Below are 23,700 nucleotides of genomic sequence, written 5' to 3'. Positions count from 1 at the left end.
TGGTGCAGGATTACAGCCACTTTGATCTAGTCCCACAATGAGATTTCCCCAGGTGTGTGTAGCTTTAAATTATAACGATGAGGAGAGAGGCCTATAGAAATGTGTGGGCATTCGTGGAAATTACATTATCATCACCGTTCATGCACCACAATGTTTGGCTGAGACAGGAAGTCGTGTCAGTGTTTTTCCAGAAGAAAATTAATCTCCTTGTGACAACATGATGTCCACGGGCATGGAAACTGGACAATTAGTGTTGTGGTATAAATTAACTAGTCAATCAGAATCGTGATGTAAGTAAGTTAAGTAAGCTAATCAAAGTCTTGATGTTAATCAACTGGCCAATTATAGTCGTGATGTAAGAAAACTGGCCAATCGGAATTGTGATGTAAATAAACTGACCAATCAGAGTCTTGATGAGTCGTGATTTAAATAAACTGGCCAATTAGACATGTGTAAATAAACTGGCCAATCAGACTAGTGTAAATAAACTGGCCAATCACAGTCAGGATGTAAATAAAGTGGCCAATCAGAGTCTTGATGTTAATAAACTGGCCAATAATAGTCGTGATGTAAGTAAACTGCCCAATAATAGTTGTGATGTAAATAAACTGATGAATCAGAGTCTTGATGTAAATAAACTGGCCAATCAGACTCATGTGTAAATAAACTGGCCAATAATAATCGTGATGTAAGTAAACTGGCCAATCAGAATTGTGATGTAAATAAACTGACCAATCAGAGTCGTGATGCAAATAAACTGGCCAATCAGAGTCGAGGTGTAAATAAGGCTACATGGTGGCTGCAGAAGGCTACATGGTGGCTGCAGAAGGTCCCGCTGAAGCCGAGGACCTCCTGTCTCTCTGCCTGAGATGGATCTTGGTGTGTCGGCTCCTCTCATCGCTCCTGGCAAACCTCCGGCCACAGTGGTCGCATGAGAAGGGCTTCTCGCCGGTGTGTGTCCTGATGTGTGTGGTAAGGTGGTCGCTGCGGCTGAAGCTGCGCATGCAGATGCGGCACTGGAAGGGCTTCTGTCCGGTGTGGATGCGAAGGTGGCGCGTCAGTTCGTCCGACCGCGAGAACCTCCGGTCGCAGCCGTCTGCCGGGCAGGAGAAGGGCCGCAGGTGGACGGGGGTCTTGCTGGGGCGGTTTGGGTACTTTCTGGGTCTCAGCACAGGGCGCAGCGGGAGGTTGTACGATGGCGGTGGCCGTGGCCCCTCTGCTGGGGCCGCCCCCAGTCTGAAATGCTTGATGGTGTTCAGAGGGGTGAGGGGTGGCGGGCAGCCGGCGGCCTGGTAGAAGCCGCCGTAGTCCGGCAGGATGGGGAAGAGCGCGCTGTCCATCGCAGGCTGAGGGCACGGGACCATCGGGCAGGTGGACGTGGAGAAGAAGCCCGCGGGGTCCTGGTGAAATTCTGCCGCACAGGCAAAATGGGGAGGCGGGCTGTACAGATGCTCCATGTCCGGTGGATTTTGGGCCATGGGGAGGCGATGCGTACAGGCCGAGAAGGAGAAAGAGGGAGAGGAGACCTCAGTAGCGCTGTCTGGACTCCACCCGCGTATGAGAGATACTTCCTCTACGCGGGGAAATTCACACTCAACAGGAACTCTGGAAGACAAAGTCAAAAGGTCAGGTCTGATGACCAATCAGCTGTCGAAGTTCCTGATCAAAAATGGGAACGGAATTCTGCTCCTTACATGGAGCCCAAAAAGACCACGCCCACTTCTACTGAAACGGTGCGCGCATCGCACCTCTGGGGCGGAGGTGGCCTAACGGGTAAGGAAGTGGACCTGTATTTGAATGGTTGCGGGTTCAAATCTAGAACCGGCAAGGTACCACTGAGGTACCCTTGATCAATCACCGATCACATTTTCTTTACAAGGACTTGTTGTTAATACCATATTCATGTCATATTCTCACGTCTACTGGTCTGGTGGATTCATGAAGAACAAGTCCTTTCTGTATGGGCACCTTGGTGACACCTTGGCTGTTCGTGATTTGAACCCGCAACCATCCAATTACAGGCCCACTTCCTCATCCTGGGCCTCGTACACAGATTTTATGTTCTAATGTTGTGTGTAACATGTTTATCATGTGGAGTTTTTTTACCTTTCTGGGTTGGGTTTAGAGAACAATTGATTCTCATAGAGAATGAAGCAGTAGTTAAACCCGGATTGTTTTTTTTTTTTTTTTACTAAATAAAGTGTGATTGTGTGTGTGTGTGTGTGTGTGTGTGTGGTTTTCTTCAGGACAGATGTGTAGAGCTGTTTGGAGGCTAAATACCCGAACCCTTTGTTTCACGCCCACAGGCCCAAAAATGTTTTGTCATTGTATTGGCCGAGTCTCGCTCTTCTCATTATTCTCTCGCTCTCGCCTCGCTTTTCTCTGGGTGCAGACGGGCGCAGCTTGGCGGCGGCTCCTTGGGGAAACCCACCCCTGCAGGCCCTCGCCACCCCCCTCTCTCCCTCTCATGCCCTCTCGGTGCCCCGGACGCCCACGCCTCGCCGTGTCGGGAGGATTCATGTGTCGTTTTGTTACTGAGCGTTTTTCGGTCCCGATGACCCCTGCACACGACGATTAATCAAACGTCACCAAAACCATTTTCAAAGGACAGATTATTTTCTTTTGGTAAACAGCAGTACGGCGTTAACAGCTTCTCAGTGCAAATCTCACTTCATTCATTAACCATCTGGGCCTCGCACCCGAATATCTACCCATACAGACCCGGTCACATATTATTTAGAAGACAACAAACAAACGGCACTTGTGTCACCGTGGCATTAAGGAACGATGCATTTGCCACATTTATTTGGTCTTAATGTCTCAAATGATTCTGAATGGTTCCATTTGGGCTTGCGTCAGATGGGTTTGCTAAAAAATGTTCCACAAATAATGTGTCTGTAGAGATATTAGTGAAGTTCAAATGTACAACACACCAGGCTGAATGAATAAATGCCATCAATTTAATCAAATCTGAATTAATGCATCTAATCAGTAGTTATGAATCAACACATCATCTTTATCATTAATGTTAACTGAATAGACAGCTTCAGCAAACAAAGACTTCCTTATGCTTCTTTCTTTTAGTGTATTTTAACTAAATCTATATTGCTTCAGATATTCGCTTATCTTATATATTTACCATATATATTTACACACACACACACACACACACACATATATATATATATATACACACACACACACACACAGACACACCAGTGATGTTTTATTGAGGGTCATTTTCAGGGTTAAGATGGGGAGGAGAATTCAGTCTCAACATACTGCTTTCATTTTCATATCTGATCACATATTATACATAAATCATCAGCATTTTATGTTATGTAAATTACATATTATTTAAAAGTAAACCATAACTTTTTATGAACTGACTGTAAAGTACTTCCTATAGAACACACGTGCACACACACACACACACACACACACACATACACATACGATCATGTGTTCTAGGCAGTACTGTAACTTACATGGCTCAGGTGTAACTCAAGCCGCGTTCCATCGTCCCGTCACCGGTGTCCTGTGTGTGTCCCTGACGGCCGCAATGCTCGGACTGCCACCGCCACCGCTGCCTTCTCCTCCTTCGGCCCTCTTGCAGTTGGAATTGTTATGTTAATGAGGCGGGTTCGGGGTCCCAGCTGATAGGAACAGAAACGGGGCTTTGATTTTTTAGGAAATCTGTAGGTGTTTGGGTCATTTGGACATTATTCTCCCTGACAGGGTTCCAGCCTCATCATTTCAGGAAGATGGAGGTTCCGTACCAGCAGGGAACAACATGCTGCATTTTATTTCACACAATTCAGCTGAATGTCCACATAAAGATCAGTGCAGGTTTCCACCACCATCAGACCTTCACTGCCAATCTGACTGTTGCAGCACTGAGCTCTTAAATCTTCTTTAATTCACAGTTTTATATCCATTTCTGGTCCAAAGAAATAAAGATCTGTAAGATGTCCATTACCAGGTATTACCTGTGATCATCACACCAGGTTTCATGTATGAAACCAAAAAGGACTTTAATATAAAATATTGCATTTTTATTCATTTTTAAAACCATGTACAGTCCAATTTGAAGAGCAATGATTGAGGTGTTGCTGTAATAAATGTTGCACTCTTAAAATAATTAATTTTTAGCAAGTTTAGATTGTGGATGTGCACCATAAAAACAAATATAAAAAAGACCTACACTCCTCTCCTAGTGCACAGAAATGGAGAGAAGGGCTCATTACATTTCTAAATTAAAAAACGATTGGACGGCTCTGGGCCGTGTGTTTGGACGTGGGCTCGCGTGGGAGGAAGATGGATGGCTGTACTGCGAGGGGCTGATGGTGTCATCAGCGTAAGACAAAGACGTCACTGCCAGGATTGATGGGAGCGGCTACAAGCCGATTCTGAAAGCTGAATACACAAACATCTGAGCTCTAAAGTTCTTTCTGGAGGACCCACATGCCTCCACTTTCATAATGTAGATGGAATAGGGAGCAAAATGAAACAATGTTAAGAGCAGAGATGCAGCAGGACGTGTGTTAGATGTTTTCTGGTAAATGCTGATAAGAAACAGCAGACGTCAGATGAGGAGATGATCAGATTTTCTCATCTGGTCAACCCTCTTCAGATGAAATCAAGGCAACCAAATTGCGTTTCTTCTGAGAACATGATGCTGATTTTGGACACAGTCTTCATATTTCTTAAAATATGTCTATCTTAAAAGATCATTATGATGAAATTGCCTGGTCTGTTCTTACACTGGTCTCCTTGCACAATAGCGTACAGACACACACACACACACACTTTATGATTCTTGGTTTGTGTTCAAGAGAGAGCACAATGGACCTAGCTAGGTACATTTTTTTCTTCTCCAGGTAGACATTCATTAGATATGATCTATCACCGTTTGTAGAAAGATCCTTTGGAGTCGAGGTAGTCCTTGAAAGAAACAGATTGAGGTCCGAAACACAAAGAACAACAGACCTAAATAAGACTAACGCAGTAACATTTGGCATTTTTACATACATACATGACCTTGTGAAAGTGGAGATTCCACGTTTTTTTTGTTGTTTAATCAGTATGACAAAATTCAGTAAAGGTGTTGTGGTGAGTACTCGGTGCTCACAAATTCATTTAACCACTATAAATAAGCGTTAAAACTCGCACATGCGCAGTGAGGGCGACACATTTCAAACCGGTCCAATATCCGCACGACCGTGACCTGGTGATCGTACATCGTCCCCACTGCGCGATGCACGACCAAAATCGGCCGTGAAAACCGCACAGCGTACACCGAGCTGGGACACGTGACACCGGCTCATTTGCATACCAACAGCGGTCGCGTGTTAATTGCACTGTCGTATATTTTGTCCAGTTCGCGGGTAAACTGTTATTTTCTTCCTTGAAATATTGAAGGGGTCCACCATTAAATCCACCACGTTTCACGCTGCACGAACTGTTCGTTTTTCCCTCCTTCATCAAGGTGGAGCATAAACCGTCCAGAAGGCCCCCGATATCAAAACGTTGTTTGTTGCTGCGTAATGATCGGTTTTTCATCGAGGATCTTTCCTAATCGCGGATCCCGAGCAAAGTTGAACGTCCGCCTGGAGGCGGGGAGCCGGGCCCGAGCCACGTGACCAGCGTCGGGCTCCACATATGAACTTTTTCTCCAGCAGCGTCGAGCGCAGAGTCGCTGGATCCGGGATCTCGGGCGAAAATGCGCAAAAGGGCCGAACCCGCGGAACGCAAGCCGGAAAAGCCGCTCCCTGGCGGTAGTAGGAGCAGGAAGGCTCCGGCTCCGGCTCCGGGTCCGGGCAGGTGAGTGGGGGGTCTCGGCGTGGCCCGGCGTGTGCGTGGGTCGGCGCGACGTCTCCACCTCTCTGTCTGCTCTCCTCCCGGCAGGTGTGCGTGGAGGACGTGGCTCACCTGGCTCGTGTTGGGCGTGTGCGCAGCGTACCTGTGCGCCCCGCTCCTGCTGCGCCTTTTCCCGGCCATCATGCACCACGCCTTCTTCTCCCACGTCGGTCAGACATGACTCTTCAGCAGAACGTGACCTTTTCTGAGCCGTGTCTGACCCGCCTTCTTCTCTTCCAGTCCGGATCCCGTTCCTCACCGACCTCAGTCGGCCAGAAGATCTGTCCCTGAACCACACTGTCAACCTGTACCTGACCTCAGAGCAGGGGGTCACTCTGGGGGTGTGGTCGGTGTCCCTGATAGCTTTCTGAACCTTTTCACTAATCTTTTAATGATCAGACGGTGACCTGTTCTGTTCTATTATATTTGTTTTACACAGAATACAGAACGATTAAATATATACTGATCTGAAATAGACGGGACAGGCACCTGACCTTTTGACCTCTGACTTGCACCTGGTGGAGCTGTGCTCTTGTGTTTAGGCACACGGTCCCTGAACGCCAGTGGCAGGAGGCACAGGGCAAGGACCCGAGGTGGTACGAGGCAGCTTTAGGAAACGGCGCCCCTGTCATTATCTACCTGCATGGAAACACTGGATCGAGGTATCGTCCAGAATATCCGACGAGAACGCGGAGGACACTCGGTATTCCTCCATTCCGTGGGCATCCATGAAACGGTGGTTCAGGATTTGAACCTCAGGTTTTACCCGGTTCCTTCATTCATTTCTTTCATGGCTGCCCACTGCTCACCAAGGGTGGTGGTTAAAATTCATATGCTCAGAAGGGCCCATGGCTGCATGCCTGCCTGTACTGTGATGGTGTTACTGTAATTAATAGAAAATTACCATGAATAATCATTCGGGTCTTCTCTCTCACTGCCCAGAGCCATGGCACACAGAGTTGGAATAGTGAACGTGAGTTTATGTCGGGTTTATACACATGAAGGTGTCGTGCAGCTGGACGTTGTGTCTCCTGATGCCCCGCGTGTCTCTGCTTCCTCCAGGTGTTGAGCAGCCTTGACTTCCATGTGTTGGCGATGGACTACAGAGGTGGGCAAGAACATTCCCACCCACATTCCCACCCACCAGAGCGCCGTACGTATGTATGTCTGTACATGACGTCCTGTGTGTTCAGGTTTTGGTGACTCCTCCGGGGAGCCAACAGAGCCGGGCCTGACCACCGACGCCCTCTGTCTGTACAAGTGGGTAAAAGAGCGCAGTAGGGACAGCGTGGTGGTCATCTGGGGACATTCACTCGGCTCTGGGTGAGAATCGAACGATGAAATCAAATTGTGCTTAATTTCACTTCAGCTATGTTACAGGCAACATTTCTGCTTTCAGAGTCTCCACCAACACTGCCGTGATATTACAAGAACAAGGTGAGCCGTACTTCTTGTTCCATAAAAGTCCTTTACGGAGTTGCTTTAATAAAGTTGTAATAAATGCCTGCGTGAACTTAATAAAGATGAAAGATTAACTCTGCAGCGTGAAGGGTGTGGCCTGGTGCATGAACTACGTTCGCTCGGCACATCGTCCTGGTCCAGGTAGTCTAAGAGCTCCAGAGGAACTTTTTATTTATTCATTTTACATTTAAGTGAGTTAGAAAAATTCCAGTAACATTCAGACAATAGAACATCTTATTAAAAATTCTGATCTTTTATTCAATTTTCTCATCAATATTAAATCTTCTTACAGATTATAGCTGTAGATAAGTCATGTAATTGCAGCACATATGCAGAGAACAAAGTCATTAAATCAAAGAAGTGAACTTGCCGGTTTCAGCGTTTTCTGTGACTGTCTGCCAGTCACTGATAAACCTCTGCATCTCAGTAGGCTCCCGTTTCGTGCTACGTTCTCCGTTCCAGAGTAGATTTACTGGGACGTTCTCATGTTGCACAGCCCACCGCAGCTTTGAAGGAAGATTTCATAGCAGCACGTTGATATATAAGAGTAAAAACTACATATATATTTGGGTACCGTACATTTCCTAATGACTGTATAATTCCCGTATTGGGTGGACTCACCAGTATGAATCTATGTCCTAGGGACCACTGTGGATGGCGTGATCCTGGAGGGCGCGTTCACTAACGCGCGACAAGAAACGGCCCACCATCCCTTCAGCTGGGTACGTCTGCCATTCACCACCTTTCAGACAATAAATGTGTCTTCAGCCTTTACTAATTGTGACCGAGGAGGAGCTTGCTGCTAATTCAGTCTGTGATTGAGCAGGTTCGTCTCTATACTGAAACGGCCTGGCTGATCGGACTCATCAGTCTGTAGCGGGTGATTAAAGTTCACTTTTGTCCATTTCCAGTTTTACTGGCGATTCCCCTGGTTCGAATACTTTTTTTTGGACTTAGTAAATGAAAACAAAATCATCTTCCCCAGTGATGAAAAGTAAGTGCACTGTTGTGGGAGTGAACACATTTTCGGGAGCTCTGGGATCACCTGCTGCTATACTGCTGCTGTGCAACTGTCTTTGTCTAAAAGTGTGAAGAAAATGCAGATCCCGCTTCTGATTCTCCATTCCGAGGACGACCCCGTGGTGCCATCTCACATGGGTAAAGAGGTACGTGACCGAAGAATGCATCCGTGAAAGAAGCCTAATTATGTAAGATCAGATGAGACGATCGTTCATTAGTGGGAAATTCACATCTGGTCATTTGCCTGCAGCTGTATCGCATCGCGAAACAGGCCGCGACCTCTGAGAAGAACGTTAAACTGGTTCTTTTCGAGGCGCCGCTCGGATATAAACACAACGGCTTGTACAAAGACGAGCGCCTGCCGGGCATCGTCAGGTAAGAAAACGTGCTCTTCTTCACTTTTCTGTACATTGCAGAATTTTTTTTTTTTGGTGCCATTCTGATTTTGTCACTTTTCAGAGAGTTTGTGCAGTCACTGAAATGACCGAAATGATGGCGCCAAGACTGATTGGACCAAAATACAGTTTTCCAAAATGTCAATTCCATTTATTTGCTGTTGCCTGTGGTGCAACTAAATAAAACTGTTGGTAAACAATTGTCTTGATTTGTCTGCTAATGAGAATGATAATGTGATGTAATAAAATGCTAAAATAGAGAGTTTTGTTTCATTTTTGGAAGTGTGCATCAGCTGCCCACGGACGGTGACAATTTCATATCTTTTTTTTTCCTCCATAATTGTGAAAAACTTCACTTCCGCTGCTTCACTTCGCAGTCGGATGACGTGGCTGAAAGGTGGCCGTACGCTGGAGCGCAGCGTTCCGAAATACACCGACGGCTCACCGCACTTGCCGTCGATTGGCCAGAACTGCCCATGTGACACAGGCGAACCAATCAAGACCGCGTGCGGCGAGCTCCGGCGGGCGCCTTGCGACGCAGCGCGTATGAAAGCATCCTGGTCTTCCACTGTCATCGCCACAACCAGGAAGGAGGAAGGTGGGATAGACCTCCACCCACAACAGCCAGTATCCCAGTTCTGTCGGAAAAACGCTCCCTTCTCACGATGGGGTCTCCCCGGTGGAGGATCGCAGCGCTGGTCGCGCTGTCCGCAGCGCTGGCTTTACTGGAGCCGGCGGAGGCGGACGAACACGACCACACGGTGAGAGCGCGGCGGGCCTCGGCTGCTGGGAGTGCGGCTGCCGGAGTCTGGTGGACGTTTGTCGGCGGCAGAGACCGACGGTGGTCGTGGAGTCGGATGAGCAGGGGCCGGCAGCCCTCACCCGAACTCGTCTCCGGGAGCGCGCTGCAGCAGAGCCAGCGTTAGCATGCTAGGCTAGTTAGCGCGGTGGCTAGTCGGGATGAAAGGGCGACATTAGACGCGCCGGCGGGTCGGTCTGCGGCTCTCGGGATCGGTCATTTGTAGGAAGGCCATTTATTGGTCCAAAGTGAGAGTCGCGTGGATGGATCAGGCTCTTCAGGACCTGCGGGATCTGATTGCACCAGTTTCCCGGCCTGAAAGAGTACAGTCGCCGAGAACATGTTATTCTCATGCTCCCAAACCCTCACCTTTCATCCGAGAAGAGAGAACTCGAAGATCAGGAACGTCCGGTCAAATCCCGATCACACCCGGAACTTCATCCTGTTGGTGATAAAACGCTGTTTCGGTGTTCATCCTTCCTAATACCAGTTCCAGTCTCTAATAGTAGTTTGGTAAGATTATTTAACAGCTTCAGGTGACCTGGTGACCCTCGGGAACCGACATGTCGCATCATAATATGACCTCTGGTGCCAGACCGGGAACCAGTCCACATCCGTCCAGTCCGAGGTTGCTGTAGGTTTTATCGGAACTGGTCTCTGGTCGGGTGGCCTGCATACGCTCATGCCGCCGTGGTCAGCTGCTTCTCCTCCGTGGTGTGCCTCATGTTAAAAAGTCAGCACGGTGCCACTGTTGGGTTAAAGGCTCGTGTGACGGGTGACGGGCCAGCAGGACTGGTTCTACGGCTTCCGTTCGTCAAATGTGGGCGTGTGCTCGCCACTCGTCGTACGTTGCAGGGGGACCGGCGGGGAGGAGTAACGTTGAACATTCTTCCCCTGCAGTATGCGGATAAAGAGGAGGTGGTGTTGTGGATGAACACGGTGGGACCCTATCACAACCGCCAGGAGACCTACAAGTACTTCTCGTTGCCGTTCTGCGAGGGCAGCAAGAAGACCATCAGCCACTACCACGAGACCCTCGGGGAGGCTCTGCAGGGCGTGGAACTGGAGTTTAGTGGCCTGGACATCAAGTTCAAAGGTGAACACCGCTGGAGCTGTGCTCTGTGTGTGTGTGTGTGTGTGTGTTTTCAGACGTTAGCTTGTCTCGTAGAAGCATTTCATTTCCAAATCCAGATTTCGAACGCTGTCCGAGCGCTGTTTTTAACCCCCCTCCGCACCTGCAGGTGGCACTGTAACTCCCCGCTCTCCTTGTTTGGCGTCTAGTTCTCCTCCGTGGTGAGTTCTCCAGCCGCGTCTTTTCGTTAGAAATGTGCAGCGTAGAGAGGTTCTCTTGTAGCTGCTGCAGCACAACCACGAACGTGAGATCCGCCATTGTTGTATGTATGACGCGTTTGGGGTTAAAGGTCAGGTTGGAGGTTGGGCTAATACTTCAGCGTTTTAACAAAAATCCCGCTGTGCCGTCCACACGGATACGCGGAAAAAGAGAAATTCACTCTGGAACCCGCTTGAGAAAATAACCGTTCTGGGTTCCCTGAAATTCCAGATCGGATAGAAATGTTCTCGTTTTAGAGTGGACGGGGGCCTCAGTTAACTCGTCCAGTACCTTTGTGTCCTGGTCCGGACGGGTGTGGTCAGGGTAACCTGCTGCTTGTCCCACCTACAGATGAAGTCATGCAGACAACCTACTGTGAAATTGAGCTGGACAAACCCAAGCGGGATGCGTTCGTCTACGCCATCAAGAACCACTACTGGTACCAAATGTACATCGACGACCTGCCCATCTGGGGTAAGTAGATTCCAAAACCAGGTTGATGGTGGTTTCCATACTCACTGCAGATACTGTGTATCAAAACGATTGAAAAGAGAGAAAGGTTTTTACAGCCAGTAAAACCGGTCAACACTTCTCAATCATGAAGGACCTTCTCTGATCATTATTGAAGATGATTGGATGGGAAGTGAGCGCCACATGACTTGATTGTCAGAAGGTGTGAGGTTTACCAGGTGGAACAGGTTCTCTACTGACGGGCCGTGCTGTGCTCCGTTGGCAGGCATTGTGGGAGAAGCTGACGAGAACGGAGAAGACTATTACCTCTGGACCTACAAGAAGCTGGAGATCGGCTTCAATACAAACAGGATCGTGGACGTCAACCTCACCAGCGAGGGCAAAGTCAAGCTGGTACCAAACACCAGAATCGCCATGTCCTACTCGGTGTGTCTTGCTGCTTTCTACACTCAGCCTTTAAAGCTGTGTGTGTGTGTGTGTGTGTGTGTGTGTGTGTGTGTGTGTGTGTGTGGCCACAGACCGCCATTTGAATGCTTCTCTGTTCACCACAGGTTAAATGGAAGAAATCTGATGTCAAATTTGAAGATCGATTTGACAAATACCTTGACCCCTCCTTCTTTCAGCACAGGGTAAGTGTGTGTGTGTGTGTGTGTGTGTGTGTGTGTGTGTGTCCTGGGTTATAGATGCAGTAGGATGGATTTCTACTTCGCCTGCGTGCATTTTAAAGGCGGTTTGGTGCAGTGAAGGTGTTCCTGACTCCATGCACTGATTTCCAATATTGGTCCAGGATTGAGAAGTTCTTATTATATTCTCTTCTTTTTTTTTTGTGTGTGTGTGTGTGTGTGTGTGTGTATATATATAAAAACCCAATCATGTTAATGACCTGTTGTCAGCCTAGGTTGTTTCAGACATGAGCCAAAATTAAATGAAATTGATAACCAACTTTTTCTTCAACAGATCCACTGGTTCTCCATCTTCAACTCCTTCATGATGGTCATCTTTCTGGTGGGCCTGGTGTCCATGATCCTGATGAGGACCCTGAGGAAGGACTATGCCCGCTACAGTAAAGAGGAGGAGATGGATGACATGGTGAGCAGGGCTGAAGGTGAACCTGCCTCGCCAGGCATTATGGGAGCTCCCCCTCTGCCGGGGTCTAGAGATCAGATGCTAAATATCACCGATCAAAAGCACACACAGACCCACACACTTCTGGAATATTTCAGTATTAATATTCTGCATATTAAATGACGCTCCCATGTCTCCCTGACAGGACCGTGACCTTGGTGACGAGTATGGCTGGAAACAGGTGCACGGTGACGTCTTCAGGCCGTCCAGCCACCCCATGATCTTCTCCTCCCTCATCGGCTCGGGCTGCCAGATCTTCTCCGTGTCGCTCATTGTCATCATCGTGGCCATGATCGAGGACCTCTACACCGAGTGAGTTCCCGTTCCGGTTATTTAAAGGTCAAAGTTCAGCCCTGGAACCATGTCCTGACGGAAGGGGCTGTGTGTTGTCACCTGCAGGAGAGGGTCGATGCTGAGCACGGCCATCTTTGTTTACGCCGCCACGTCCCCAGTCAACGGCTACTTTGGCGGGAGTCTGTATGCCAAGCAGGGTGGTACGTGTCCAGATTCACCGCGTTCTGGTGCCCGCTGGCAGACCTTCTTCATCCCATTCTGTAACATCTACAGGCAGGAGGTGGATAAAGCAGATGTTCATCGGGGCCTTCCTCATCCCCGCCATGGTGTGTGGCACCGCCTTCTTCATCAACTTCATTGCCATCTACTACCACGCCTCCCGCGCCATCCCCTTCGGCACCATGGTGGGTCCCGCCGCGCCCGGCTCCAGATGTCTTCAGCGCTTGCCGGCGCCTCGGCGCGTCTCACTCCTCCACTCTGCTTCTGCCTCAGGTGGCCGTTTGCTGCATCTGCTTCTTTGTGATTTTGCCCCTGAACCTGGTGGGCACCATCCTGGGCAGAAACCTGAGCGGTCAACCCAACTTCCCCTGTAGGGTGAACGCTGTGCCGCGCCCCATCCCTGAAAAGAAATGGTAACACCTGAATCAAACACGCACAGTCTGAGCCACGCCCTTCAAGGCGTTGGTGGCTTTGAAATGGTTTTCGCGGTTTCGTTTGGCCAGGTTCATGGAGCCGGCAGTGATCGTGTGTCTGGGTGGGATTCTGCCCTTCGGATCCATTTTTATCGAGATGTGAGTGAGAACGGCGCTTCCCTGTTGTGTAATAATACGTTTTGTCCTTATTAAAGTCTGAGTCACGTGACACGCCCCTGACATCGTGAAAATGTTTCGTTTTTTTTTTTTCTCTCTCTCAGGTACTTCATCTTCACGTCGTTTTGGGCCTACAAGATCTACTACGTGTACGGCTTCATGATGCTGGTCCTGGTGATCCTCTGCATTGTGACCGTGTGTGTGACCATCGTCTGCACCTACTTCCTCCTCAACGCTGAAGACTACAGATGGTACGTGTCCTCCTCGCGGATTAAAAATTGCCCCGTCGTATCGCTGACCTTAATGTACAGCCAATAGAAACGAAGCATCGAAGCGGCGCTCAAACCAAGATGGAGGAGCGGTTGACTAGAGCAGCTTTAGTATAAGTTGATTCAGAGCGATTTAATTGTCGGTCTGCCCCGGTGTGTTTCGATATCTTGAATCAATATCGCTGATGAAGACGAATAAAGTAACTCGGCCGCTCCGCTGCACAGTGTTGCGTTGGCAGTGAAGAAATATCGTGTGAGTTCTCAGATTGTTAACTGAATGTGGTCTGATCGTGAGGGCGGTAGTCAGTAATGGTGTCAACCACGCCTACTTTTTGGGGGAACCATTTCACTCAGATTTTTTTTTTTTTTACTTGAACCTATGCTACTTGCGCAGCGGAGGGTTTCAAGTTGAGTTATTTAATTCGTCTTCGTCACGATACAGCAGTGATATTAATATACCGTGTTTCACTCTCCCCTTCACCCGATCGTCAGTCAGATCTGCTCAGAATTTCAGGCGCATCGTGCACAGCATATGAATACTTTCTCATAACCGCTCCATCATCTCTTTTTTTTTTTTTTTTGTTTTTTATCCCAGGCAGTGGACGAGCTTCCTGTCTGCAGCGTCAACTGCTGTTTACGTCTACATGTACTCCTTCTACTACTACTTCTTCAAAACCAAGTACGCCGGGACCGCTCATAACATGATGTGTGGACGTTCTGTGCATAACTCCTTTAGAACTGCTGTGAAATGGAGTGTGTGTGTGTGTTTGCAGGATGTACGGCTTGTTCCAGACGTCCTTCTACTTTGGCTACATGGCCGTGTTCAGCACTGCGTTGGGGATCATGTGTGGTGAGTTTCCGGAGGCCGTTTCCATCCGCGAGAGACGCGGTTATTACTGATCTCAACTTCCTGCAGTCGAGATTGTTTGATTGATCGATCGATTTAAACCGTTGTTTGCATTGATCAATTAGGAGCCATTGGCTACATGGGAACAAGTGCCTTTGTGAGGAAGATCTACACAAATGTGAAAATCGATTAAAGCCACACGCAGCCACCCAGGGACGACAGGAACCATCCGAGCTTCTCCCTGCAGCCGCCGCATGGCGACACAAACTCCTCGTTCTTTTACAAGAAGAGATGGAACAATCTTATCTTGTACAGATCTACTTTTTTCCATTTTTTTGAATTCGAGGTAAAAAAAAAGCAAGAGTGCGCAAGGGGAAGGAGTGCGTCACTTTTCCTTTTAATTTTCCCCAATCCCAGCATTTCCTCTGGACGGCGGTGAGCAGGTGTGTGTGTGTGGATGGAAGAGTCCAGCTCTCTTCAGTGAAGAGGCCAGTCAAGTCTAAAGCCTTTCTTTATAGATGCATTTTGCAGATTTGCAGACACACGTGTTTTAAGTTCAGCTCGTCTGCAGGGTCATGTACAGCCACACGTCCCCACAGGTCACCTGCTTCAAGTTTGACGTTAAGTGGCCGCTTGTTTTAATTGGATGTTTGATGTTTTTGTCTTCTGCGCTTTTTTTCCCCATCTGGGTTGAATGAAGTCTGCTCAAAGATAATATATGGACGGGGTGAACGTGTACATAACCTCAATAATGAAACTTTAGATGTAGATCCCAAAGTATATTTTGGTTGTACAGATTTTTTTTTTTTTTTTTTTTTTGTAATGACCTTCACTATAAATGTTTTTCTTTTTTTTTTTTGGCTGTGTAGGGCAGGGCTGGGGGGGCGCTGTTACATTATTTTTTTTTTTTCTGAACCTGCATGGAAATTTCACGTCTACATCCGTTGATTCTTTTCATTTTAAATGTTATTTTATAACTTGTTTAACTGACCACCAGGGGGCGGAGTCAGAATAAAAAAAAAAACAGAAGCCCTGTACTCCTCCTGTCAGGTGCAGAAATAAGCGGTTTTTTTTTTTTTTTTTTTTTTTTTTTTATGATTTCAAGCTTTAAATGGCGCTCCATCGCTGAGCTTCCTCAGCACCTTTCACCCAAACGATGTAGTGAATGTTGGACGAGGCGGAGCAGATACTGAGGAAATGTTCCTACCTGGCAGTAGAGTGTTCCCGTTGCTCCAGACAGTGCTGTGTAGAAGTTCACAAATGCATTTTGATCTTTCATTTCTTTGTGTAAATACAGATCGTATCTAATGTCTGAGATGTGACTTATGCCTTTTTCTAATCTTCAGTCCTCCCTCCAAATTTGAGTTGATTTCCAGATCTTCATGTCATGTTCCACGTTGATGTCGGAAAGGACATTTTAAAACCTGCTATTAACTTGCTGTAAAAAAGAAGAAAAATCAAATAAACAATGTTTATGTACAGAGGTTATTTAGGCATGGTTTGTACATGAAGGTGGGGACGTCTGGAGATTTGCAGTACGTGTCTGTAACTGATGGCACTTTGAAATCAGTAGAATAAAGTCGTGGTGTGGTGGCAGCTCCCTGCTTTGTGGCTCCCTGGTTGATTTGAAGTGACATTCACCAGAAGTGTCCATCCTTCATGACTCTGGGTCCCAAGACAGAGATCCAGGGTTGCTCCTCCGGCTTTCAGAATCCTTGAGAAGTTAAATAAAAGCCCGCCCACACTGAAATCTGATTGGTTGAATTAGCAAAATAAGCCAATCAGGAATCAAATTTGTGTGAAAATCATTGATCAAAATGTTCTTTAAAAGGTTTCCAGGGTTTTTTAATAAACTTTTTTTTTTTGTTTTGCTTGTTTCCAGGATATTTTATTCAGGGAGCCATTATCAATATGTGGGAGATTCAACTAACTTGGCATGTCAGGCAGCCGTTTTACTTCATTTACAATTAATGTAAATACACATAAAACCTTTTTATTGTGATCATGAAAAATTCAGATCACAGAGGTTGATTATGATTGTTCACCAAACATACAATCAGTAGTGACAGGGACAGTCCCCCTGGAGACACTCAGGATTAAGAGTCTTATTCAGGGACACAGTGGTAGTAAGTGGGGTTTGAACCTGGGACTTCTGGGTCAGAGTGTTTTACCCACTAGGCTACTACAATGTTTATAAAATATCATTTATTTTCTGGCCATTAGAGATAAATACAAATTGTATCTAATGATCATGTTCTTCATGTCCTGCATGACCCGGCTGTGAATTTCCAACTTTATCACCTTTCAACAAACAGTGTTGCAACATTTTCTTAACGATATTTGGCCGTGCAAACTGAGATAAGCTTCAACCGTCACTATGGCCCTTTGTGTTGATCTTGACATATGATCATGCTGGTCCCACCCTGTTAGGTTGTTAAAAAAATTCTGTTGGTGAAAGGTCAGATCATACAGCTGGCAACCCTGTATAAACTCGTATAATTTAACTTATATATATATATATATAAAGTTATGATGGAATAAGGGACATGTTTTAACATTTGTATTACTAGTGGGTGGTAGGTAGTGGGTGACACACTCGCCTATGAACCAGAAGACCCAGGTTCCAATCCCACTTACTACCATTGTGTCCCTGAGAAAGACACTTAACCCTAAAATGCTCCAGGGGGGACTGTCCCTGTAGCTAGAGATGGTAAGTCGCTCTGGATAAGGGTGTCTGATAAATGCCGTAAATGTAAATGCAATGTAAATTATAATTATGTATATGTTCCTTACATGGTGCCTGAAAAATCTGCCCATAATTATTCTTTTTCTATTCCCTCAGTTCTGACAGAATTACTACATTTACATCTACAGCGTGTACCAGACCAGACGTCAGAGTGTCTTAAAATCAGTAGTTACAGGGACAGTTCCCCTAGAGACACTCAGGGTCAAGCGTCTCGCTCAGGGACACAATGGTGGTAAGGTGGTAACTACAACCATCCTATGCTACAACCATCCTATGCTTTTAGCTGAACACTTTCAATGATTAAGGTGACAAAATAGATAGCAGCAAGTAACATCTTTATTGTCTACAGTGGAGGCAGGAGTAATAGCCTGTAGATATTTGTACATGGCAAAGGTTCTTCATGGTCACACTCAAGACAGAACCAGAATTCAACACTCAGCTGCACATTCGGTTTCAGTTAACCTTCTCAAAGTATTCCTTGGATCCATGAGGAGTGGGTTTTATCTGTAAAGCAGAATGTATTTAGGTTAGCAAACATCTTCCCCAAAAAATCTCAAACCGATTCTAGGTCTGGTGCGCGGTGGACTACCAAGCGTTTAATTTACGGCATTTACCAGACGCTCTTATCCAGAGCGCCTTTCAGTCAGTAGTGACAGGGACAGTCCCCCCCTGGAGACACTCAGGGTTAAGTGTCTTGCTCAGAGGCACGGTGGTAGTAAATGCGGTTTGAACTTGGGACCGATGTTGTGCTTTCTGCAATCTAATTTCTTACCGTGGGCGATTGTGGGGTCCAGCTGGCAGGACAGACCTCACCATGGGTCTCCACAAACTGGAAGGCCTTCACCAGTCTCAAGGTCTCCTCCACACAGCGGCCGACAGGCAGGTCGTTCACACTCATGTGTCTCACCACGCCATTAGGGTCAATGATGAACAGACCTCTGAGAACAGGCAGTGAACAAACAGGTGTAAATCGGACCATGGTGACGATGCACATCGCCATGGCGACCCCCATAAAGTAATAACGTTCACCTCAGGGCAATGCCTGCGCCTTCCAGTAGAACCCCATAGTCCCTGGACACCTGCTTATTCAGATCAGACAGCAGAGGAATGTTGATGCTTCCCAACCCTCCAGTCTGAGGAAGAAAGACATGAAATGCATTTATATCTCTGGATGTGGATTTTAAGCAACAGAACGCAGTGAACGCAGGTCTCACCTTCCTCGGGGTGTTGGTCCAGGCCAGGTGGGTGAAGTGGGAGTCCACAGACACGCCCACTAGCTCACAGTTCACATCGTGGAACTCCTTGGCCTTGTCGCTGAAGGAGATGATCTCGGTCGGACAAACAAACGTGCTGCAGACGAGAACGTGATCTGTCAGCTCCAGCCGTGGCCTCGTCTTCTACATTTACAGCATTTATCAGACGTCCTTATCCAGAGCGCCTTACAATCAGTATTTACAAGGACAGTGCCCCACTGGTGACACTCAGGGTCAAGTGTCTTGCTCAGGGACACAATGGTAGTAAGTGTGGTTTGAACCTGGGTCTTCTGGTTCGTAGGCGTGTGTGTTACCCACTAGGCTACTACCACCCATGTGTGGGTGTGGGACCATCTACTCACAAGTCCAGCGGGTAGAAGAACAGCACCAGGTATTTGCCTTTGTAGTCGTCCAGGCTGATCTCCTTAAAGTCGCCTTTGTAGACTGCGGTGCCTTTAAAATGTGGTGCATGCTGGGTAACCGCCGGGGCCCACCTGGCACAGCCTATCAAAGCGCAGCATTTACTCACAGTCCGATGTGAAACACTCGGTGTCACTAACGATGTGTGGTCAGATTTCTACATTGTTCTGGGTTTTCTTTTAAACCAGCAAAACTGAATTTCGGACAGACACTCACTGGTGGCGACCCCGGCTCTGGGGACGGATGGCCAGGCGGCGCGGGTCACACGGGACACGGACTTCCACGGCAGCGACAATTAACAGGACAACAACATGAATGGCGGTACACACAGGGAAAGATGTCGACGATGGAAGTGTTACAGAAGACGTGAGAACTTACAGAGCGGCAGAAGAGTCGTCCAATGGAGGCCGCCATCTTGAAAGTTTCGGGAGAAATGACCGCGCATGCGCAGCCCAGTCTAATCTGCGTCTCGTCACCCACTGGGCAAAGTTCACGAACGGAATAAAATACTTTAAAATCAAATTGAACGTTCAGTCATTTAAAGACCAAACACAGAGAATTTATTAATTTTTATTGCAATTAATCATCTGTTAGTTGTTCAATATGAAACAGAAAAAAATATTTCAGTGCTAGCAGCCCTCAACAGTAAGGACTACAATGTAAAGATTTATATTAAATAATCGATCTAGATTACGGGAAAATATAAAAGTGTATAGATTGTTCACCAACAATCACAGCATCCATAAATCTTCAGTAATGGCAACAATATTATCATTAGGGCACTGAAAACTGAAACGTAAGGCAAGGCTATTCTGGAATCATATTATTAGTATGCTATGATTGAAGAATGTAGAGGAATATTAAATTATTTGCTGTGAGAAAACCAGTGAATGACAATGGATGTTATGATGCATGTGCCCATTAAAGACATAGAATTGTGCAGTCTTGCGCACAAGAACACTGACGCTAACGTCAAACGGCCGTTCAGCTGGAAATAAGGAGTGAAGATCTGGGACCAAGAAACCAGCTCAGATCTTCAGGAGCTGCTCAGCTGCTGCCAAGTGATACAGGAAGTTCTCTGTGGCAGGAGGAAAGTGCCGCTGCTTCAGGGTCTCCAGGGTCAGCTTGGAGTCGTCGCACTGCTCAGCCAACGAGGCGAGGCTGCTCAGGATCTTGCGCGTCTTTTCAGAGATGTCCTGAAGCAGCCATGTTGCGTTTACAACAAGTCACAGAACATGAAACAGAAATTAGTCATTCGGGCTCAACTCAAGGTATCGGCCACAGTTTTTTACAAAACACGACAAAATCTCAACACATTACGAGCCAGACTCATAAAAGAAAAATGGTTCAATTTGCAAGATCTTTGCACGTTGAGCCAGAATGAGCCGGGTTCATTAGGACCTGTGTATTAGAAGTACACCTTGATGACTTGGCTGTCGGTCCTGTCACTGTCCTCGGCAGACTGAACAATGAAATGTCCCATGTCTTTATGCAACTTCCCCATTGCCATAGTCTCTGCAGGAGGACACAATATGCTGCCATTAATTTATGAACATTTAACACATTACCGCAGCTTCCAGAAACAATCCCTACATAAACATGGAGGTGGACAGTGAAGGAGTCATGTTCAGACTCATCATGTTCAAATTATAATCCAAAATCATTTGGATTATAATTTTAATTCCATTATATTTCAGAGTATGCAATGTTTTTGAGTGCTTGAAGGTTCCACGCATTGTTTCCCCACTCACCTTTGGCACTTTGTGAGATGTTGATTTCACTGTCTGGCAGATTAACAAACACATCGAACAGGTCTGTTCTGTTGATGATGTCTGGATCTACAAAGCCTGCAACATATCCTGCAGGGAGGACACATTCAACAAGACGTGACCTACAGTGACTTGGACCTAACATGTCCCAACAGGATATTTACAGGACATTCACAGTGAAGTACCTGTGCAGAGCTTGAGGTTCTCCAGTTCCTGTTCATTCAGGTGCACGTAGGGGTGCAGGATGGACCAGTCTTTCCTGTGCCATGTCAGTGCAGGTAGGGCTCTAGGAGGTCAGAACACGTGAAATTCAGTCACCATCACTACAGCAACCAGGTTAAAAAAAATAAAACTTCAGTTTTACCTGGTGAACTCGAGCAGAGCCTCAACTCGAGGGTGGAAAACAACAATCCTCTTCTTCAGCATCAGTGCTGTGTACAGAATGATAGTCTCCATGCTGAACTGGGACACAACATCTGAGTGGAAAATCAGAGATTAGAAGATTATCTTCTCTCATCAATTTTTATTATTTTTTTTTGTTTCAGAAACCCAGAACCTTCCTCCTGAGTCCCTTCAGCTCTGACCTTTGATGGATCCAGTCAGATATGCTTTCCTGACATCATAATCCATGATGAGGAAAGAGCCGTTTTCATCACTCTGACAAATCCCTTTAGTGAGGACAGCGATGTAGCTCTCCATCATCTTCACTGGACTCCCGTGCTTCATGTACATCCTGACAACCAAAACAAGGGTGGCATGAGTGTGTTAGGACTGTGGAGCGAGCGTGTTGGGTGGAGTCATCGTGGAGCGAGCGTGTTGGGTGGAGTCAGTGTGGAGTGAGCGTGTTGGGTGGAGTCATCGTGTTGGGCGGAGTCATCGTGGAGCGAGCGTGTTGGGTGGAGTCAATGTGGAGTGAGCGTGTTGGGTGGAGTCATCGTGGAGCGAGCGTGTTAGGCGGAGTCATCGTGGAGCGAGCGTGTTGGGTGGAGTCAATGTGGAGTGAGCGTGTTGGGTGGAGTCATCGTGGAGCGAGCGTGTTAGGCGGAGTCATCGTGGAGCGAGCGTGTTGGGTGGAGTCAATGTGGAGTGAGCGTGTTGGGTGGAGTCAATGTGGAGTGAGCGTGTTGGGTGGAGTCATCGTGGAGCGAGCGTGTTGGGCGGAGTCATCGTGGAGCGAGCGTGTTGGGCGGAGTCATCGTGGAGCGAGCGTGTTGGGCGGAGTCATCGTGGAGCGAGCGTGTTGGGCGGAGTCATCGTGGAGCGAGAGTGTTGGGCGGAGTCATCGTGGATCGAGCGTGTTGGGCTTAGTCAGTGTGGAGCGAGCGTGTTGGGCGGAGTCATCGTGGAGCGAGCGTGTTGGGCGGAGTCATCGTGGAGCGAGCGTGTTGGGCGGAGTCAGTGTGGAGCGAGTGTGTTGGGTGGAGTCATCGTGGAGCGAGCGTGTTGGGTGAAGTCGCCATGTTTGGTGGAGTGAGTGTGGAGCGAGCGTGTTGGGCGTAGTCATCGTGGAGCGAGCGTGTTGGGCGTAGTCATCGTGGAGCGAGCGTGTTGGCCGTAGTCATCGTGGAGCGAGCGTGTTGGGTGGAGTCGCCATGTTTGTTGGAGTGAGTGTGTTGGGCGGAGTCACCGTGGAGCGAGCGTGTTGGGTGAAGTCGCCATGTTTGGTGGAGTGAGTGTGGAGTGAGTGTGGAGTGAGTGTGTTGGGTACCTGCACAGAACCCTGCTGAACGCCGCATACTTTTCTGGGTTGAAGTCCTTGGCTGTGAGGACCGTAGCGAAATGTGTGACCTGGGTGGAGACGTCAAAGTCTTCGTCACCATGGAACAGCTGATCATCGATAGCATGATGGAGAGGGTGAAACTGATGTTGTAAATGTGGTGAGAACATGAGGTACCTTCCTGAGGGCGGAGGTCTCCTGCACCTCCACCGTGGTGATGTAGTACCACGCCCGGCCGAACTGGCCGAAAACAAATGGGTGCAGCCCTGCGCCATCCTGCGTCAGGCAGCACTTCCTCAGCAGCACCTCCCGCAGCTCCACCCTCACCAACGGGTAGCACCACACCCACAGCGTGTCTCCATTCACATCTTTCTCTGGAGGGAGGGGACAACTCTCAGCATACACTGTCATAACAACACATCGGGATTGTAATAACGACGCCGGGGCAGCGGATTAGCGGGTTGTGGGTTCAAATCAATGACCGAACTGCCAAGGCCGCCACTGAGCACCGTCCCCACACACTGCTCCCCGGGCGCCTGTCACGGCTGCCCAGCGCTCACCAAGGGTGACGGTTAAAAGCAGAGGACACGTTTCGTTGTGTCACCATGTGCCGTGCTGCAGTGTTTCACAATGACAATCGCTTCACTTTCACACACATACAGTATACTTAGTCTCGAATGTAGATAATGTTGCAAATACTGTTTGTCTATACAAGCAACATTTCTAATTATCAGCTTCAGTCGAATGGCCATCATTTGTATTTGCATTTGACCATCTCACCGATCAGGCCGACGCTCAACATCAGCTGAGCTTCAGATGCGGCCATGTTCCATCCCTCCTCGGCGACAACAGGCACCCACACTGCAGGTCTTCACATGGGGCTCCGACACCCCTGAAATCGCCCGCGGCCCACGGCGGGGACCGCGACTCCAACTCCGAAACGCAGATATTAAGACGGATCTCCGCGTCAGCGGCCGATCCAGCGGTGCAGCTTCCTGCTCAGGTCTCACCCAGTGGCCGCGGGAGATCTCGGCTGCCCCCTACCGCGGCGGCGGCGAATACACCCGCCTTCTTATTTACCCATCAGAATAAAAATGCGCGCATCTGCATTTCATT

At 47.9% G+C, this 23,700-nt stretch overlaps 5 protein-coding genes and 1 long non-coding RNA gene across 7 annotated transcripts; 2 read left to right on the top strand and 4 right to left on the bottom strand.

The window, feature by feature from the left end:
* Positions 1-809: 809 nt before the first annotated feature.
* On the bottom strand, positions 810-1,538 carry LOC114795721 (early growth response protein 2b-like). The gene has a single exon (XM_028989300.1). The coding sequence runs from the start codon at positions 1,476-1,478 to the stop codon at positions 810-812; it is 669 nt and encodes a 222-aa protein (XP_028845133.1). The 5' UTR covers positions 1,479-1,538.
* A 4,092-nt stretch (positions 1,539-5,630) lies between these two features.
* LOC114796038 (monoacylglycerol lipase ABHD12) lies at positions 5,631-8,967 on the top strand. The gene is made up of 13 exons (XM_028989874.1): positions 5,631-5,823; positions 5,908-6,029; positions 6,100-6,205; positions 6,402-6,521; positions 6,802-6,832; positions 6,922-6,967; positions 7,053-7,182; positions 7,259-7,296; positions 7,963-8,042; positions 8,232-8,314; positions 8,408-8,486; positions 8,591-8,715; positions 8,800-8,967. Exons 1-13 carry the CDS (start codon positions 5,723-5,725, stop codon positions 8,822-8,824), a joined length of 1,086 nt encoding a protein of 361 aa, XP_028845707.1. The 5' UTR covers positions 5,631-5,722; the 3' UTR covers positions 8,825-8,967.
* Positions 7,689-10,315, bottom strand: LOC114796039 (uncharacterized). The gene is made up of 3 exons (XR_003750588.1): positions 9,904-10,315; positions 7,942-8,062; positions 7,689-7,826 (listed from the first exon to the last, which is right to left on the bottom strand). It is a non-coding gene; the product is annotated as an uncharacterized LOC114796039 (long non-coding RNA).
* Positions 9,188-15,492, top strand: tm9sf3 (transmembrane 9 superfamily member 3). Its single transcript, XM_028989873.1, has 15 exons — positions 9,188-9,496; positions 10,435-10,630; positions 11,216-11,338; positions 11,601-11,761; positions 11,887-11,964; positions 12,293-12,424; positions 12,606-12,772; positions 12,860-12,954; positions 13,028-13,158; positions 13,247-13,386; positions 13,477-13,545; positions 13,668-13,814; positions 14,428-14,511; positions 14,606-14,682; positions 14,805-15,492. Exons 1-15 carry the CDS (start codon positions 9,401-9,403, stop codon positions 14,870-14,872), a joined length of 1,764 nt encoding a protein of 587 aa, XP_028845706.1. The 5' UTR covers positions 9,188-9,400; the 3' UTR covers positions 14,873-15,492.
* Positions 15,493-17,743: 2,251 nt separating this feature from the next.
* On the bottom strand, positions 17,744-19,659 carry prdx3 (peroxiredoxin 3). 2 transcript variants are annotated; one of them, XM_028988611.1, is made up of 7 exons: positions 19,477-19,659; positions 19,315-19,384; positions 19,041-19,182; positions 18,640-18,775; positions 18,455-18,558; positions 18,198-18,363; positions 17,744-17,929 (listed from the first exon to the last, which is right to left on the bottom strand). In XM_028988611.1, exons 1-7 carry the CDS (start codon positions 19,510-19,512, stop codon positions 17,879-17,881), a joined length of 705 nt encoding a protein of 234 aa, XP_028844444.1. In that variant the 5' UTR covers positions 19,513-19,659; the 3' UTR covers positions 17,744-17,878. The 2 variants fall into 2 exon arrangements, with proteins under 2 accessions (XP_028844444.1, XP_028844445.1); XM_028988612.1 differs by having other exon boundaries at positions 19,315-19,375; positions 19,477-19,650.
* dennd10 (DENN domain containing 10) lies at positions 19,653-23,604 on the bottom strand. Its single transcript, XM_028988610.1, has 9 exons — positions 23,365-23,604; positions 22,762-22,958; positions 22,576-22,655; positions 21,452-21,600; positions 21,232-21,343; positions 21,053-21,153; positions 20,850-20,957; positions 20,519-20,613; positions 19,653-20,294 (listed from the first exon to the last, which is right to left on the bottom strand). The coding sequence occupies exons 1-9, from the start codon at positions 23,408-23,410 to the stop codon at positions 20,127-20,129; spliced, it is 1,056 nt and encodes a 351-aa protein (XP_028844443.1). The 5' UTR covers positions 23,411-23,604; the 3' UTR covers positions 19,653-20,126.
* Between the last annotated feature and the right edge of the window lie 96 nt (positions 23,605-23,700).

This window comes from Denticeps clupeoides, chromosome 8 (assembly GCF_900700375.1).
Source record: "Denticeps clupeoides chromosome 8, fDenClu1.1, whole genome shotgun sequence".
Classification (NCBI taxonomy): Eukaryota; Metazoa; Chordata; class Actinopteri; order Clupeiformes; family Denticipitidae; genus Denticeps; species Denticeps clupeoides.
Note: the sequence above shows the minus strand (reverse complement) of the source record. Positions and strands in the feature narration are given on the sequence as shown.